This window comes from Diadema antillarum, unplaced genomic scaffold, assembly GCF_040938485.1.
Source record: "Diadema antillarum isolate AM-2024a unplaced genomic scaffold, OU_Dant_1.0 seq00000597_RagTag, whole genome shotgun sequence".
Taxonomy (NCBI): domain Eukaryota; kingdom Metazoa; phylum Echinodermata; class Echinoidea; order Diadematoida; family Diadematidae; genus Diadema; species Diadema antillarum.
In genome coordinates this window covers 502,979-522,341 of record NW_027271528.1, presented here as the reverse complement: position 1 = coordinate 522,341, position 19,363 = coordinate 502,979, and the positions used below count along the sequence as shown (strand labels likewise).

The following is a 19,363-nucleotide window of genomic DNA, read 5'->3' as shown; positions in this document are numbered from 1 at the left end:
AATAGCAACAGTTCCGACAAAATCACCCGTACCAAAATTATTGACTGTTATCACGTGAATGATGATTACTATAATATTATAATAATTAATCATAAACTTCTTCTTGACAATAAGTCAGTTACAGTAACCCTCGTCTGCTCTGCAAAATTTCCATTACCAAATCATCAGACCATCTTGAGTCTTTTAAAACTAGTTCAAGTGGCACTGTGAAAGTTAAGTTCAATACCTATCTCATAAAAATTAGAATAATAAATTGGAATATCATCGTGGAACCAGGGAGGTGTTAGAAAAGGAGAGACAACTCTTCGTAATTCATGCAAACACATGTTTTGGTTCAAGGCGTTACAATGGGATGTCTAGCATTCCACTATACGCTTTGAAGTCATGCTATGCACCGCTCTAGTTGTAAGGCGAAGTTCGGAGATGAGGAACGCATTTCACCTTTCGTTGAATTACAAGCTTTATTTCCCCATAAATTTTTAAATGGAATACTCGAATTGATTAAGAGTAGTTTAGGAAAAAATTCAATATTATAAACATGTGTTTCTAGTTTCTTCGTAATGCGCAAATTGAAATGAAATGAAATTTAGGCCATCTTAAAAACCTAATATTTTTCTACATAAAGTGCACATTTCCGCATGTTAGTTTTCTATCCTTTAATCTGTGATATTTTGATCTTTCAAATAAAGTACTCCGCTAAAGCGTGCACCAGCTTGCTTTTAAACTATTTGCTGTTAAAATTGTCAGTTTTACACTGCATTTTGATTCGCTGCTCCAATTCAAGGTACACAAGTTCATTGTTGCCATCACATTGAAAGAGAGAGAGCGAAATGCAGTAGGGGCAAGTATTTCTAGATGTGAGAGCGCTAGTCCCGATTATTGATGCTCTCTTTTGTCAAAGCACCTGATTTCCAAATGTAGCACCTGATTTCCAAATGTAGTTAAAGGGTGTGTACAGTTCTGGTCGAGGTGAAGATTTAGCTTTTAACATTTTGTGAGATATTCAGAAACCACTCTATGAGATGTGAAAGAGCATGCAGTTCTAAGGGGTATCAAAAGTTTATTCGATGAAAATCGGTTTTGAAATGGCTGAGATATCCAAAAACAAGGTGAAACAAAGAGATACTAATAAAGTTGGGGCATGTCGCCTTTTATTATTAGCACTTTTTTGGATATCTCAGCCATTTGAAAACCAATTTTCATCAAATAAACGTTGAATCCTTCTTAAAATTACATGCTCTTTCATATTTCATAAAAGGCTTTTCATTATCTCACTTAGGAATGTTCAAAACATGAATCCTTACTTCAACCAGTACTGTACAGTCCCTTTAACTTCTCGGCGGTGCCGCGCATGACTTCAAAGGAGAGCAGGAGTTGTCTCTCCTTTTCTAACACTGCCCCGTCTTATAAAGCCTTCAAATCAATCACAAGTCCCATAATCAATCGCGACTTACATTGCAGCTCACACAAAACTTGTGATTGATTTCTATCACAAGTCTTTATAAGACAGGCCCTGTTGGAACTTAATTACGATTGCTCAGGATACAGTACAGCTGTACTCCAATAAAACGAATAAAATTCACAGCCAACGTACAACGTCAACGTGAGCCGTAAGTAAAAAAAAGTAGTGCCCTCTACGTTCATAATGCGCTATTGGGTGAGCAGCTGCGCAGCGTCGAGTTGCCGTAGCACCCAGTGCATGGAGAGTAAGCGGTGATGCGATTGGCTCGAAACTCAGCAAAGAAACAAGGCTACGTGATAACTAAACCAATCAGGAGTAGTTTCATTGAATGGCATTTTTACTACTCTGAGATCCGTCTTATCGCTACTAAATGTCGTAACACGACCAGTCAGGAAGAAGAGGCCGTTCCAAGTGCTGTTTTTGGTAAGGATTGTCTTTTATTTTCACCAAAGTCTACAAAGATCAATCTTGATCTAGCTCTCAATCGAATTATCGTATCACGTTTCGTTTCAGCATACATTTAGAAGAGAAGAACCCATTAGAAATCTACGTGTAAACTCCACTCGTCGTAGATTGCTGCGTATGATACGTGCATTCTGGCTTATTGTTGTGGGTGGACCTGCGGGCTGGTACCCGTTCAATTACTATCTATTGACTAGCCCGACCAGCGACGTACCATGTACAGCGACTGGGCTGTGTATAGTTATCTATTGACCAACTTCATGCACGCATTGTTACCGGCGATGTTTTAACACAATGGACTGCCTGTGGCTTTGAGGCGTGATTATACTGATGGACTTAACAACAGTGTTTGAAGACATTTCATGTTAAATGGTGATAATGGTGATGTTTAGCTATTAATCTGTCTTTTTTTTTAATGCTCTTTAGACTTTAGTTTAAAGGGTACCGGGTGTGTACAGTTCTGGTTGAGATGAGGATTTACATTTGTAGCTTTTAACATTTTGCGAGATATTCAGAAACCACTCTATGAGATGTCAGAGAGCATGCAATTCTAAAAGGTATCGAAAGTTTATTTGATGAAAATCGGTTTTGAAATGGCTGAGATATCCAAAAACAAGGTGAAACAAAGAGATCCTGATAAAGTTGTGGCATGTCGCCTTTTATTATTATCACTTTTTTTGATATCTCAGCCATTTCAAAAACCAATTTTCATCAAATAAACGTTGAATCCATCTTAAAATTACATGCTCTTTCATATTTCATACTATAAGAGGTTTCTCATTATCTGACTTAGAAATGTTCAAAACATGAATCCCTTACCTCAACCAGTACTGTAGAACTCTACAGTCCCTTTAAATGATAAGCATACAATTGTACGTAGACTCTATAAAGTCTCTGTTCACCATGATTACCCATAATGAATACTCGGCTACAATTTAAAAGAAACAGAAATGTTAAACCTTTGATCTATATTTATGTTTTTTGGTGAATCAGTTTTCTCCTACAACACTTGAGTCTACATACTTTCTGATAAAGGCCTATTAAGAAAGCAGGGTTTGGACCTTTATTAGTGTATCTAGAACTTGCAAAATCTTTCTTGTTTACAGATGTTGACCTGGAGTAATGCGCATTGATCATGAAAAATTACCCCACTTATCCAGTGTGCCCATGCGCTTACAAGTGTGTAAAGTGATTCCGATGATCCATGAAGGTGGTGTGACACACGTACAATCTACTGTGCGAAGTGAATGAGTGGTAATGCCAAGTAATGATTTTACATTTGAACACAGAGGCATTCTCCTTTTAATCACATCTCTGTTTGATTGTCTGTTTGTCTGATCTGCTTGTTTGTTTATTCCGTAGGAAACTCATCTGAACCAAACCATTTTCTGCTCAACTGAGTGAAGTTCCCGATGCTGTTTGGGAGGACACTCATGTGATGGACATGCTATACATGCTGTGCTTTTAAATGGTTTGTAGTGCGGCCCTCTAGAGACGCAATCATGCTCAAACTGACAGACAGAAGAACAATTTGCTCACAGAGAAATGAACTTGCACAATTGGACTAATGTGACACCATTTCAGGCAGCTAATTGATGGAGCTGAGTGCGTGACTTTTGACTGCGTTGAACCATGAACCCGGGTAGCCAAGCCCGCCAGCTTGGCAACGTGAAGATGAGCAAGGGCATTGTGTTCCCGCCTCTCACGCAGGCCCTGAACCACACCAACCGCTCATACTTCCAGGAGCACAGCCTGATGGTACAGGGCGACGCCCTCCAGAACTCGCCCATGTCACCCAGGGGGCTGGAGGAGGAGCTCCGGGGTCGGCGGGGCTCAGTGACGGGCAGGCCAGTGACCTCATCACGGCTCGAGCAGGCGAACGTCAAATTGGCCGAGGAGCTGAAAGACTTACAGGTAGAATTTGAGCCATTGTAGAGTTACACCATGTTTTGATGCATTTGGGATCTGTAACAAAAGTGATGGAGATGTTTACTTTTCTCCTCTCTAGTCTTGAGCATTATTACAGAATCTGATGTAACGGTTTTGTATATTGATACTGACTTGTACATCAAATTCTTCTTGAGAAGTATCCTACAGGGGATTTTCAGTATGGTGATTTTTATTCAGGTGCCCATCTGAACGAAACCCTTCCAACCAGTGACAGTCAAGATTTGTTAATCCCTGTTGGCATTGTATGAAGCTATCAGGTTGCACAAGGCAGTGATTTTAATTGCCCTCTATATATATTTGTAGCAGTCAGCATATGCGCCAAAAAATGTTGTAATATACATTTGTAGATGAACATTAATCAACTGGGCATACCTGGGCATTAATCAGATATATCTGTCAATAAAGAATTATACTTGAAGATTATTCCATATTAATTTTATTTGTGGGAATTAAGTGGAAAAGTGATGAAACCGGCTTTCCAGTTTGATACAGTTTTAAACATTTTCACATGATACAGCTCTGATTTACACTTTTGCACAAATTTCTTGGCGGGATTGACTTTTGTTTTGTACATGCTTAGTCATGAAGTGAAATTTCATTTCATTTCATGAATAAATGAATAAGCAAAATATGGCCAACATTATGTTAACATTCAGAATGAATCTCGGGATTGCTTAGCAAGACGGCATTGAACATCGATCATCATAGGCACAAATGCACCTGTGAAATTCTTTTGTACATCAATAGAAATCTGACAACTGTTTGAATTGGAACTCCAACTCTTAAACCTTGTAGATACATTGTAAGTGTAAAATGGTACTGTACTTGACAGCACTTACTTTCCAATGATACGAACAAAGTTTGTAATGTGATGACATAAGTTTTGTTAAATTTGTAGACTGCTTGACATACTACAGTACATACTACTGTACATGTACATCACATGGATTAAAAACCTAGTAGCGTGGGGATTCATAGACGGTTCGGATATAATATGCAAGAATCTTTATAATGCATTGTGTGCAGCTTTATCACCGATTTCTATTTGAGTTTGCACAGACAGCCAAAGAATCCCAACTGGAGTGTTGACTTTTGCTGATGAGAGTATGGTTTGACACATGTATTCACTTCCTGGTGCTATTTGTTGTTTTTTCAAATGTACCCCAGTGGGCAGGGAATGAATTAGGCTACCTATGAATCCCCACACCACTGGGTCTTTAAGGTGTAGAAGCACACGTAAGTACACCTATTTGTCAAAACCTTGATGTGTATTGGATTAGATCTGTCTTTTTATGTTTCTCTCTATTGCCTTCTTGTTCATCTTGCCAGAACAAAGAGAAGCAGTACAAGAACAAAATCCACAATCTCCAGAAGGCAGTAGAGCAGCTAAGACTGGAACTCAGGGACAAGGAAGACAATGCGACACAGGCAAACCTCAAGCTGCAGCAGATGGTAAGATTTGGGGTTCAGTGCATACAACCACTGCCAAACCTGCTGACGTAATGCTCGGTGTGGGAGACAGATGCATTATCCTTGTCACTCATTATTTAAATCCCTAGTCATTTCTGTCTTGATCAGTTCATTGCGATTCTTTGTTTGAATAGCATCACTTGAGGGAGTGAGAAAAACTATGTCATGCAAACGTGCCTGGCATTTCCAAGAAGCTAATTGGGATCATCATCATTTTCTTTGAAAGTAAAACAACCAAAAAAAAAAAAAGCTTGATTTATTTCCATTTCTACCTGTGCCAAGTCAACACATATTTTGTTTTTCATTAGGGTTGTGTTTATTTCATTTTGTTAGAATAGGATCGTGCCTTGCAGGGCTTTATGACTTGTGATGAAGTAGTGTGTAGTAGTTGCTAGCGTGGTATCGTGTTAAAAGACACACGAAAGAAGAGTATAATGAGAATTTTCATGAAAAACCATTTGAGATGGTTGAAGATTGCTGTCATTAAAAATGTGATTGAGAGTCTGAGATTATTTGTTCTTGGTGTTGTTGTCATACTCTAGGAGGAGCACTATAAGTTGCTGTACGAGGAGGAGAAGTCAGCCCACGAGATCACCAGACAGAGGCTCAGCCAGACGCAGCAAGAGTTGGAGGAGAAAGAGAGCTTTGTTGAGGCCCTGAAGGGACGACATGAGCAGCATGTCTCAGAGCTCAAAGATCATGTAAGTACCAACTAACTGAGATTTTATTGCAGAGCCACCAGAAGTCTCCCAGAGTCTGCAGTGGGCCACCTTGTCGGCCAAAAATGAATCCAAAAAGAAAAAATATCATATTCAATCTTACTATGCCTCAAAGAGAAAAAAAAAATGGTGGGAGCCAAGTTAGCCTCTGGTTGTTAAAGGTTGAGAAGTGCAGGTTTAACCCTATTCTAACTGGGCTATTTGAGACCAAGTTTTTACTGAGGCGGGGTCAATTTGATCCCCCCTTCAGATCTCGGCTGCCATTTGCGTGATCGCTGCAAAATTTTGCCTGAAGATAGAGCCAGATGTCAACTACAAGATTGCATGGTCATACAATAGAAAAATATTGGTTTTCTATTTTTATTAAATTATGCAAATTTACGCATGAAATCATATTTTCACCTATAACTCCATTAAAAAGACTGAAGGATTGCTAAATTCTTGTGTCAGAGTTCCTCAAGACACATCAAACAAATTTCTTGTAAAAAAATAACACAATCAAAATCAATTTCTTTTGTTTTTTATTGTTATGTTAATTTCTTATGTATTTTACTGTTTTTTCGACCTTTTGTTTTTTATTGGTTTTTTGCCAAAATTTGTTGCAGGCACTTTTTCAAGCTTATCTACATTAGAATTGATTTATTTCAATGGTTAAAAGTTGAAATAATCTATTTTATATCAAATCAACAAAAAAAAAACACAATTTGCATTGGATTTGCACATGATACATGTATCATGAAATTGAGCTGTTTTTCGGTTGACATGCATATGCAAAACATTATGTAACTTCAGAACGGTGTACCCAGACGTCGAAAATATGGTCTCAAAATATGCGGGAGATTTCAATGAAAAAACTCATGAAACGACGCAGCAAAATCTTTGCGCGTTGCGGAATCGTGGCGCGAAATGTCGAGGGGGGTCAATTTGACCCCCCCTCCCCAGTTGGAATAGGGTTAAAGGCATGGGTTCTACATCAGTTGGAGGCATTGAATTGACAATCAACACTTCCTTGCAACTACATGACAGGCACTCTTTAAATTTATCGACTGAATACATACTAGACAAATGAATTAACTTATTGCCTATTTATTCGTTTAAAATACAACCAAAAATGAAAGATACTATAGGTTCAAAAATTTTCAAACTTATTGTAAATGCCCAGGTAAAGCACCATTCCAAATTTTTTTTATACATGATGTACAGTAGACCATTCAATATTATGTCATGAAGTTGTTCATCCGGAATGACTGAAAATGAAAAAAAAAATCATGTAAGGGACCGAAGCGACTGCAAACTATAATTATTATTTCTTTTTAAGTTATGTCCTTGATTCCACTGTTTCTTTCAGTTTGAGGCACAGTTAGCTGGTCTCAGGTCAAAGATGGAAGCGGAGATTGCAGACAGGGACCGTCGCCTAGACAACCTCAAGAAACAGATGGCTGGTGCTCTCAAGGAGAATTCATGGTAACCACGCTATTGCAAGTGACATAGATATAATGACTGCTCTCAGGGGCATAAAAAGGCGAAAATCCTAAATTCATATCCTGTAAAGTCAGTGAATGTAGCAGCGTTTAATAGTAGACTACATCTGTGAAGTTGTAGGAAAATCCAACAATCCATACAAAAGTTATGGATTCTCAAATTTTTTATTGAATCCAGAAATTTTTTATTGAATCCACGTGCTGTCATTACTGAATACGAAGACTACAACAGTTAATGATGTCAAATTAGTGCAAGGATATAAAGAAAGCATAAAGAGAATTCCATGTATTTCAATTTCTCTAGCATAGAGAAAGTACGCTTTGACTCTCCTTCAGAAGGTAGGAGGAATGATATTTTCCATAACCAGGGATGTGAGAGTTCAGAGTTTAGTCTGATTTCAGACTTTTTTACTCTGCCCAAAACCCACTTCTCATAATTTTTAGCAGTTCAAATGCATTGAGATGTTCACAGTGTATTTTGATAGGTTTCACTTTATTTCCAGACTTTCTTCTGCAAGCACTCTCACACACATGCTTAACAAATGTCAGTAATAGGTCAGATGAATGTATACTTTTCATTACAAAGATAGATTTTGTGGGATTCTTGTCATAGTTTTCATGTCATTCCACTATGGGACATCATGAACTGTTTTAGCCTTCTTATCCAGCGATAACAGTGCGTGGATTTAATGAAAAATGTGAAAATTATAACTTTTCGATGCACTGTCTGCATTACTCAGACTTCACTGATGTGTGCTTACAATTTTGTATGATAGACTATTTCTCCATTTACTAAATCTGCATACATGTTTGGGATAAATTCCCAAATATTTAGCTCAAAAGGTAATCAAGATTGTGGATTGCAGTTTCTGTGTGGTGAGTATATAGCACCACATAACTGACTGAACATAACAACCAGTTCTTGCTGTATACCACCAAAGTGTTGTGTTGTAAAAGAAAATGATATTTACCTGGTACAGACCACACTGTTGTGAGTCATTGAATTGCTCATGAAACTCTTTACCTCATTCAAAGAGTGTATCTTAATTACATTGATTTGCTGTGTAAGCATGATGAATATTCCCATCCATAAACCCTGGGTTATGCTTCATAAGTTCGAGACGTGAAAATGGGCTTGCTTTTCTTTTGAGAGTAAACCTCTACCTGTCAGTGGAAGAATAATTGTACAATGTATGTTCATTTTTGTTTATAGTTTCTATTCTTATAGCATGCTGACCTTTTGAAATTGTAATGGGAAGATAAAACATGGTAGAAATCAGTTCATACCTTGCACATACCTTTTATCTGACTTTTTGATACACAAATGCCAGCTTCTACGAAAAATGGCTTGAAATTGCAGAAGTTGGCATTTGAACATTTGAGGAATGAATCAACAGAAATCATATCGCTTGCTATCTTAGACTCAGAAAGTCTTTAGTGTAAACATACATGGGTAGGCTGTAATCTTCTGGTTTCTTTATATTTTTTTTCTTTTGCTTTTTGCATTAAATGGTAACAATACCCATATGCTCGGACATTGTATCATCTGCTATGGAGACATTACTCTTTCATGAGTTTATTCAAATGTTGTTCATTGTTTCCCCACAGGGAGCGGCAGCAGCAGCTGGAAGAGCTAAGCAAAGAGCTGAGTAAGATGTCCGATGAGGCCAACATGTTGAAGATGAAACTCAAGGCCATGGCTGCCAAACCCAAGGTATAGTTGAGGGGCCAAGAGGGAATATCTACTGTATGCAACTCTCTTCCGCCGTTTGCTCTTACCCCCTCCCCCCCCCCCCTCTCTCATTTCATATTTTATATATTTGGCGTAAGTCTCTTTCAATATTTGTAACTGCATAGATTCAATCAATCAGTGCATCTCTCATGGTATCATATATATTTCCATGTGCTCTTGTGTGTGTTTATACTCATCTGTCAATTTGGTAAAGGTGATGATGGTACCGGTGGAGTTTTCTTCTATTTGTCCTCACTCTCTTATTCTACATATTCAGTATCAGCTCTATAGATACGTTATTCTTTACCTGTTGAAGAATAGTCCCAAGTATGCTACTCTAGGGTAATCAACAGGTCAACATGTCAATCTCTAATTTTCTTTATATGTTACTGTTCAGTTCTTTCTTCTTCTTTTTTTTTTCTGTGAAGGACTGTCCTCTTTCCTTTGTAAATGTAGGAATGTGTTGTGTAAACTGAAAACCAAGACTGATCAAATGTGTTTATACCATTGTTGCATTATATTTGATTCTCTGTATTATCTTTATTTCAGAGTTTACGATGTGTTTTTGTCTCTCTGTCCCTTTGTCTCCTGCAGTCACTGGACAATTGTGAGAACTGCCCCGCCCTCAAGTCTCAGCTAGAGGTCAAGCAGAAGATGATCCTGGAAAAGGACCTTCAGATCAAACAGCTCATGGGGCTCTGCAAGAAGTTTGAGACACAACTATCACAGCAGGTACAAACTTCTTTATACACTCAGTGATGTTGCTGTCATAGGAGGGTTGTTTTGTTTTGTTTTGCCTATTGCAATCCAAAGTGTTTGCTACACATGTCAGAAAAAGTTTTGTTTTGAATATTCAAATTTGATAATTTGATTGTAAGTTTATACAATGCATAAGTTGGGAATTTAGTTCTAATTGATGTTAATGTCACAATCAGTGGCATGTCTGTACAGTTTAAGTCCCCTCCATATATATTTGACTTCATATTCCATATGCACATGGATTCTCCTGTGATGTGATACCATTGATTGTGCCTCCAATTTCTTCCTGCTACAGCTCTCTGTTGTTGTCTTTTTTTCACTTTCTTGTATTTCTTTGTATTACTGACTGGTGATGGTGTAGCTGCCAAAGCTCTTTAACCCGTTGAGTACGAGTCACGAGTATACTCGGGCAGGTGTCTATGGTAAATGTGTGCTGTAGCAACATCAGTCTGTCCTAAACGGGTTAAGGCAAAAGTTGTGTTTTTCGGGAACATTGGTGGAGGACCCTAATGTTTGCAGATGGTTTACCTCTTAACCTGAATCATTTGGGGATTTGTGTCTATATGTGTGTTAATTCACTTACATGTATGTCATACGCAGATAATGAAAGCTTTTCAGTGGTCACAAATCTCATTTTCTCACCCAAAATTTAAACTCCATCAAACAAATACTGGTTTAACCCATTGAAGACTAGTCCGGAGTATACTTGGGCAGGTGTCTATGGGAAACGTGTGTTATAGCAAAATCAGCCCGTCCTCAATGGGTTGATTATTGCTTTGCACTTTAAGCAGTGGCTGTCAGTGGGGGTGGGATTCTAACAACCGCAATTGACCTGTAGCCAACCCTCTGCAGACTTTAAAGGCCTAGCCCAGATTCATGAGTGGGCTGATTCATTCGCTATCCACTGGTGTACATTCGAAAACCGTGAATAGCCCTTGTCATCGAATATGTGCATCAATGTGTGAGCTCATTGGTAACAATCGACTCCAGTTGAGATTCTTCAGCTGTGTGTGCACTTACTGTAGAACGAGGAATGTTTGTGTGCATTTTAATTTCGCGAATTTCGCGAGAGCCAAGATTCCCGAAATTAAAATGCACGCAAAAGTTCTTGTTTACACTATGTGCATTGAATGTTAGAGGCGACTCGCGAAAATTTCGTGCTACCAAAAGGCCAAAAGGCTCCAATTCGCGAAAATGTCATGCTGCGAAAATATTGTGTTTTACAGTACCAGGTTGTACTGGTAGAGATCAATGATAAAGCTGTACACAATTCCTCACAGGGATTCTCTAATATAAACCGAGGTGGGCTAGCCACCCCGCTCCATGATATCCCAGCGCTACTAGGCGTTAAAAAACGTTTCTCGATTCAGATCGGGCCAATCTTTGATCTATAGTCATCGAGGGGATTGTTTAGTCACTCTGCTGCTGAGGGTTTCTGGTAGGTATATCTGTGACGGCTGAAAAGTTTGATTAAAATTAGCATGTCTCGTAGAAACACAGGAACCCAAAATGGACTCACTGCAACTGTGGAAGAGCTGACACACAGTGTTGCAGTCACACGCATCCTTTTGTGTTGCTCTGTGTACCGTCTCATGGTTTGGGAGTGTGTGTGGGAAGTTGCATTCACTTGTTGATTTGAGGTGTTGGTAACATCTGGTGGGAGGTCTTTTTGAAGGAGATTGAATGTACTCTTGATTAGGAAACTGTCAATGGTGTGTGTACACAATTTTCCACCTCTCTATAGATGCTACTAAATTCATTCACTCTTTCCCACGATTGAATGCCCTTGCCATTTATGCTGTGTTTACCCAAACATGATATGGTAGGTCTGAATAATTATAAAGTCTGTTGTGTCAATGAAGAGATACAAACTCTTGAACAACTGAGCTGAAATATTTTGTGAATTAATTTGTTATTGAATGTCAAGGCAAGCTGCTTCATAGATGTCTTTATATAAAGGAGAAATGGCAGGCAATGGTTTTGTATGATATGCAGTCTGTTTTGTTTTGTTTTGTTTTTCTGTGATTTGTTTTTTGTTTTATTCATATTTTGCCAAATAACACATGCTCCAAGTTATCACACATTAGATATGGGTTAACACAAATCAATGTTATGTTGCATTCATGCAGTAAATCTTGCCAGGTCAAAATCTGATTTGACCAAGCAAAGCAAGCGTGCTGACTCACTGAATATAGAGAATATTTCACCGTGCAGACATCTTTGCTCATTATATCTTCTTTTAAGCCAGCAGAAAAATACAAAATTACTGTGCAGTATTCTGTCTACAAGAAGCTTTTTATGGTAATTACTTGATCATGTCATCAGAGAGAAAAAGGAAAAGCAAACCATTTCATTTATTACATTGAAAAATAAAGATCGAACAAAGTTCCATTTTTATGCAGTACTAAACGTGACTGCTTGCACCTGTTGATTTTTTTGTTTGTTTTCATTCCATACCCCTGGAAGGAAAATCCAGGATTGTAATGTATTTTTGTCAGTCTCAGAGTTGACTGTATCTGTGCTCTCTCCTCCGTCTCTCTTGCTCTCTTGTAGAAAGTCTTGAATGAATGTTATGGCTTGGTACACGGAGGCGATGTCTAGTCTTCTAATGCCGTGTGAGTCAGCTTCAATATCGAGTGCCTCTACTGCTCTCCCTTCCTCTCCCTTTGTGTCTTTTGCTGCTTGTCATTCCGTCCCTCCCCATCATTTCCTTAATGCCAACATCATGTTTCCTGTCGTGGCGCTTCCACAAGCTTTTAGCCTCTGGTGAAGAACTTCGGGGATGTTTGATGGTTTACTGGAGTGTTTTGTGCCTTTATGCAGTGTGATCCATTGTTAACCTGTAGGAGACAGACTGATTTACCTGTAAAACGCATTTCTCATTAACCCCAGCCCAAGAATACTCAGGACTAGTCGTCAGTGGGTAAAAACAAAAGTGTGCATGTCACTTATTCATCCAGTTTGTCCATGCAAATTTGTACCAGTGCTTGTAATCTGTCTACAGCGGGCGACAATAGGATGTGTCAAAATCATCTCACTCAACTCATTGCAGGAACAAGCCATGCAATAATTTTCACTTAATACGTAATATGCATGTAAGAGTTATGGAAAGTGTGAAAAATGTAAAAGAGCGTGGGGAAATTTGATGTCCAGTTGTTCAGAAAAAAGACATTATATGATAATTATCCAATTGTTTTTTTTTTTTTTTGGTCATAATGTGATATCAGAAACTTTTTGCCATTTGGTGGTCTCAAAAATTGGGGGCATGAAGGGGTGGGGTTCTTGTATCCAAATTCCTACCCTCTCCTGCTGTTAGCCCACCTGTTTTTTTCCTGTGTTTGCCCTTCTTCCCATCCAGACTAAACAAATTTACCCCCAAAGCCCTTTCTAGCATCCTCCATGGATACCTTTGCTCATATTTGGCATAACTTCCAGCATCAGTTCTGAGTGTTTATCCTTTGCTGGTTCCATTCCTGCATGCCTGGTTTCCCTCTTCCTATCCATCATGCCCTATATCTTTCTTGCCCAGAACATGGCATAGGTGTATATATGTAATTTTATCGTGTGTGAGAGCACTTTTATGAGATAAGAATTAATCAAATCATGATTTTCTGCAACATGGGAACACCTGATTTGTACATGTGCAATAGCAAAATGAGAGTAATCCTTTTAATCTGATTGAAGACGTAGCAAAATTTCAGGCTTTGCATTTACATTAGATGTCTAATGTAGTTTTCCAACTTACAATGTACCTTCCAAAAAGGTCATCCAAATAACCAATGAGGAAATCCAATTACGAGGGCACCCTAACAAGGCAAACGAGGCTCTGACATTAACCTGTTTAATCTGTTCTATCTACACTTGTATCATCTACTCAGGTTTAACCTTGCAAAGACCATTTTCCAGAACTAGATTTTCTGAGTGACAAGTTGAATTTCATCAGACAATACTAGCAATGGTTTGTAAAGATTCATGTAGACCTAAGTCTACAGCATATAGTGAGTTAGCTTTGCGTGCTATGATGTGATATCTACTGCTTCCAATTCCACAGTAGTGACAGAGTACATACATGCCTCGTACATGAATGATCAAATGACAAAAGAAATTCATGTCTTGCACGCTCCCAGCTTTACATACATGTGCAGTAGACATGCAGAGTAAATATGTGTAGCTCAGTCAATAGAATTGCATGTGAATAAAAGTCTTAAGAATCATTTGTATGACTTGAGCACATATTAGTGCATCAAAGAAACATAGTTCTAAGTTCAAGTGGTGATAAAGAATCAGGAAATATCCTGACATGAAATAATGTGGACAGCAGAGCATGAACTCACTTGAATCATGTCACATTATCTATGTGAAGTAGCTGTGTCCATGATTAGCCTTTCGTGCATCAGCAGAGTCTCTGCAGTGAATGGAGCATACAAACTTTGTTCCGGAATACATTTAATGGTAGTTTCATATGCCGCAAAAGCAACGGAATACTTTGGGAAAAGGAAAAGAAAAACTATTAATTCCACTAAGCCAAAAAAAAAAAAAAAAAAAAAAAAAAAAAAAAAACAGAAAACAAACTGTACAACTTGAAAACATCAAATGCCTTTTTTAGTATCTAAGTATACAGCGTTGTATTTGATAAACCTGCCCTGTCTTGTATGAGATAATTGCATTGCAATTACCTGTAAAAAACAATAACAAGAGAAGAAAGATTGAAGTCACATGAATAAGATGCAAAGTCGTAACATTTCAAATTTGCAACGGGTGGTATTCCTGGCTTTACACATGAATTTAATATGGCTCCATAATATCATGCATCCAACCACATTGTGTTGTACACCAATAAGCTTACGATTTGTAACTAATACATGTCTTTATTTTGGGGAATGTTATGTTGGGATTGCGCAAGACATGTGGAGGGATTTTTCTCTCCTATTACTATGGGGATCCAATAACCTATCAATACACATATTACTTCAAACTATATAGTGAGCTATTCAGAAACCTCCACATTATGTGGGAGTAATTCAAACTGGAGTTAGGCACGAATCTTGTGAGCATAGCTTTGCAAATCTTTCTGGCAAACATTCAGTTTACACCCTGTGTGTGCTTTGAACACATTTCCACTCGGATCAAATGCACTCTCGCTGTTTGCAGATAGAGTTACGGGGGATGGATGAATTTCACTCTTAGTCCTCCAAATTGTCGGCATGCCATTCTCACAGAGTGCTAAGAAAATCCCCCATGTTTGAATGGGGAGACATGGTGAATGCAATTCAGTTTGAATGAAAAGAGGGAATGAATATTAAATGTCACATCAGTCTGTAAAATGTTGAGCAAATTAAAAGCAAAATGACTTAGCGCTGCATGAGTGTTTATAGATCATGTAATATGGTAACATTTTTAGGTGATCATTTTTTCATGCTTGTTCCCTTTGATCATTCTGATGTTTTGTTCTCTTTTTATCTTGTTCTGTATCTTTTGTGCATGAAATATTACTGAAATTTCATTCAAACGGTGGTAGCGCAAGATGATATTTCTTTTGGGGTATCCACACACTTGAGATTACAAAGTTATAGATATCAAAGGATGTTTGTTAATGTAACAGTACATTCTGCTGTACATGTACTAGATATCTACAGTTAGGGTACTGGTTTTCGACACTTTAGCACATTTCCTTGTTTACTATCAATACTGCACCATTTTACCTCAGAATTTCGATATGAAGTTGAGCTACTAAGGTCAATAATAATATGCCTTGAACAAATTCCCATTTGAATGCACTGGTGTTCAATTTTTAAGCGATTTCCGTCACGCCGTCGCTGGCATCAGATTTCGACACTCAGCATCGTTTTTCGACACAATCACAGCGCGCATCACACATAAATCACATGGCGCGTACAGTACGCATACACTGCATTGTGGACACAAACCAGCAATCATACCAGTGCAAGAACTTGTTGTTTCCTCTATAACGTGTCTTAATATGGGAATGTCGAAATCTGGTGCCACATTCTCAAAGCCAACTCTTTCTACAAGTTTGCTCATTTATCATGAATTCAGCCATGAAATTACGAAAGACGATTATGAAATCAAACATCAGGATTTGGCAAACAAACTGATAATAAAGTAAGATAACTGGCATGGATGAATTTCATTTTACGGCGATGTATACAAAATGCGTCATATTGTTTTGAACTCCTAAAAATAGCTGACATCAATATTTCTGCTGACACTCCTAAATATTCTACCGTCGGATTATGATGACAAGTGACAAACGGTGTTTATATAAGACTAGAAATGTGATTGATAACTTGGTTGATTGTTGAAGTCAGACATTTGTTTTGAGTATAAAATTCACTAAGAATTATCTGCTGGATGTCGAAATCTGGGTCCTGTCGAAAACTGGTGCACTAACGGTAGTTTACAGTACTTTATCTGAAGTGAATGAAAATTGTATATGGTTCCCTTTGAGAAATTGCTTTTAATTCCAGGAATGCAAAGTAAAAGACAAGATATAGAAGGCTATATCATCCAGTATTACTGCTGTAATATGCAGTGATGCTTAGAGGCAGTGTTGTTTGGTAATTGTTTTGTTTGGTTAAAAATTTAAAGAAGGAAGAGCAATTAAATCATCAATGGGAATGCAAAGTTGTTTTAGAATATTGAATACAGTATCTCTACGTATTTGAAATATCAGAGAAATAATGTCAGTTGTATTAGAACGCCACAGGGCCTGTTTCGTTGAAAGATAAAGATGCAGTTATTGTCAAGTTGCAATGATTGTACATAATTACTAAGGCAGCAGCTAGGAAAGGGCCAATTAGTTGTAAGGGGTATAGGGTGTAGAGATTGTCACTGCCAGCAACTGCAGGTTACTGCAATTAACAATTGTTGCGAGCAGTTTTGTGAAATTGGCCCCTGGTCCTCTGAGTGATGGAAGCTCTAATACAGACGACTTACCAAATGTTTTAAATTGCATTTGCATTGAACATCTTAATCAGTTAAACTCTAAATATAATAGAGTAACTTCTACCATTAGTTTGTTCCATGTGCATCTCATGGGGGTGGGGGGGGGGGGGGGTAGATACTTAATGGCGTCTCTTTTTTTATTTTTTTTATTTTTTCCCTATTTCTTTTTTTCTTCTGTAGCACCTTCAAGAAATGCACAAAGACTGTTCTTACATGTAGCTCAATGCATTGATTGTAATTTTTGTGTTGATATTTATTATGCATCATTCGTTTGTAGTATGTCAACTTTGCTTGGTAAGTTGTAGTGGTGATTATAATGACTTTTGTTGATGTTGTTAAATCTTTCTATGGTTTTTGTTTTTGTGTGCTATCCACAGGACACCATCATGAAGCAGTTTGCACAGGACAAGGGCTTCAAGACAAACTACCTACCAAAGAAATGACCTCCCACGAGGAATAGTGACCAGTCAGTCCCCATGTCCATCTCAATCTTCTCTGTCACATGGGCAGCATGGTAGAGGGTTGGTCAAGAGGGTCAGAGAAGGACACAAGAGACATCTCTTGCCATTAACCCGCCACTCTAACCCTCGCTTTCCGTAATCCGCCATCACAGTGATGTGCGTCTGTATGACTGCTTCAGCCCGCCTTCAGCCCGCCGATGGGGATTCTACAGAGTCGAGAGCTGAGGTGTGTTTAGATCTGCCACTAGTACCTCCTGGGCCCCGTTTCATAAAACTTGTTATCAGAGACAAGTTGTTATAGTTGTGACAAGCTACGTACTGAAATCCGTGCATCTGATTGGCTGAGAGCAAATTTGTCATAGAAATGTGGCAGTTGTCAGTGATAACAAGCTTTATGAAACAGGCCCCTGAATTTGAAGTGTGAACACAGCGCTATAGAGCAGCAAAAATGCTTTAGGTATTGCCAAGAAGATGTCATGGAGTTAATGGTCCTTCATTCAGTGCTGTGTGTTCAGACCTGTGTGTGGTGTGATAGTCTCTGTTAGCACTCTCTTCTGTCTCTACGAAATGGTACACAAGTGTGAGTTCAGAGTTTTGGGTTTCTTTTCTTTTCCATTGTGTACACGTGTAAGGCCAGTTAACATGCGATTGAGAGCTTTGATATTCTGTGTTTCGAAAAGGGGAAATTGGTGGTTAAAATGACCTGGGAATAGTTGTCAAGGAGGATAGAACATGAAATATGATTTAGACTGGGGTTATACAAATCAACAAACATCTGTAGACTTAAAAGTTCTTTCATGTTTTGACCGTAGTCTAAGGGTCTGGTTTGGTACACTTTGGTTCAATTCGCTTTGATTCCCTTTTGAGTGCTCGAACACACCCAAAGTGAGCAATTTACTCACAAGAGAGGAGATTTATTTGCAGTTAAGTTACTGATGCCACCATCATTGTGTTATGCAAGTTGAGTGCATTACTGCAAATGTGCATGATGCAAGCGGACCTATCTGGTTTGTTGTTGTTTTGTCAATCATTTTGAATTGAAGCAAACAGGGTTTGTTCATGCAATACTTCTTCAAACAGGGAATGAGTACAGTGTTACCATACCATCTCCACCCCTCAAATTTTGGATCGTTTCATTCATGACAATCTCTGCCGCATCATCTTTCCCTAGTTGGTGCTTGTTCAGAATCTCAGCAGTGTTTACTGGCGTGGGATCCAATTTTGCCCTCCTTAGAAACTGGAAATCAATTGATGATGCTATCATAACGGTAGTATTCTTGTTATTGCTTGTATTACCGGATTGGGTTTGTTTCCCTTTAACCCGTTGGGATGATTCCCGAGTATACTGGGGCAAGTGTCTATGGGAAGTGCGTGTTGTAACAAAATCTGCCCATCCTCAACGGGTTAAACATAAAACTGAAGGAGAAAAACAGATTTCTTTGATGGACTCAGACGTGGTTGAACAAGGGGGGAAAATTGTGCAAAAAGAAGAATGGAAAAAAAGAGAAGAATAAGAGGAGGAGGGACCAAAGAAGAAGAAAAAGCAGAATACATTATCTGATTCTGTTTTCAGTAACTCATGTATTTTTGGCCCGCTGCTGGTCCGAGCTAAATTAACCCGCGCCAAGCATCAAAAATTGCGTTCAGTAACTATAGCAGAGGCGCGTTACTTTTACGATGACCCATTCATAAACTTGGTCAATTAAGGGATAACTGCCATGGTAACTGAACGCCTCGTGGATAGAGCGGAAGTGCATTTTCACACGATATTTGATGTGCGTGCCGCGCGCTTATGAGCTGAGCAGCGTAAGCTGTGACCTTTGACCGTGAAAGGAATTTTGACCCGCGCCTGGCGCTGCTATCGTTCATAAACTCTTCGATCAGCGCCAGGCCCGCGCCTG

At 38.6% G+C, this 19,363-nt stretch overlaps 1 protein-coding gene across 1 annotated transcript; it reads left to right on the top strand.

Annotated features, from left to right (window-relative positions):
- Positions 1–3,598: 3,598 nt before the first annotated feature.
- LOC139735784 (uncharacterized) lies at positions 3,599–17,466 on the top strand. Its single transcript, XM_071646535.1, has 8 exons — positions 3,599–3,838; positions 5,204–5,326; positions 5,887–6,045; positions 7,412–7,527; positions 9,153–9,258; positions 9,871–10,008; positions 12,589–12,650; positions 17,379–17,466. The coding sequence occupies exons 1-7, from the start codon at positions 3,599–3,601 to the stop codon at positions 12,634–12,636; spliced, it is 930 nt and encodes a 309-aa protein (XP_071502636.1). The 3' UTR covers positions 12,637–12,650; positions 17,379–17,466.
- Positions 17,467–19,363: the final 1,897 nt, after the last annotated feature.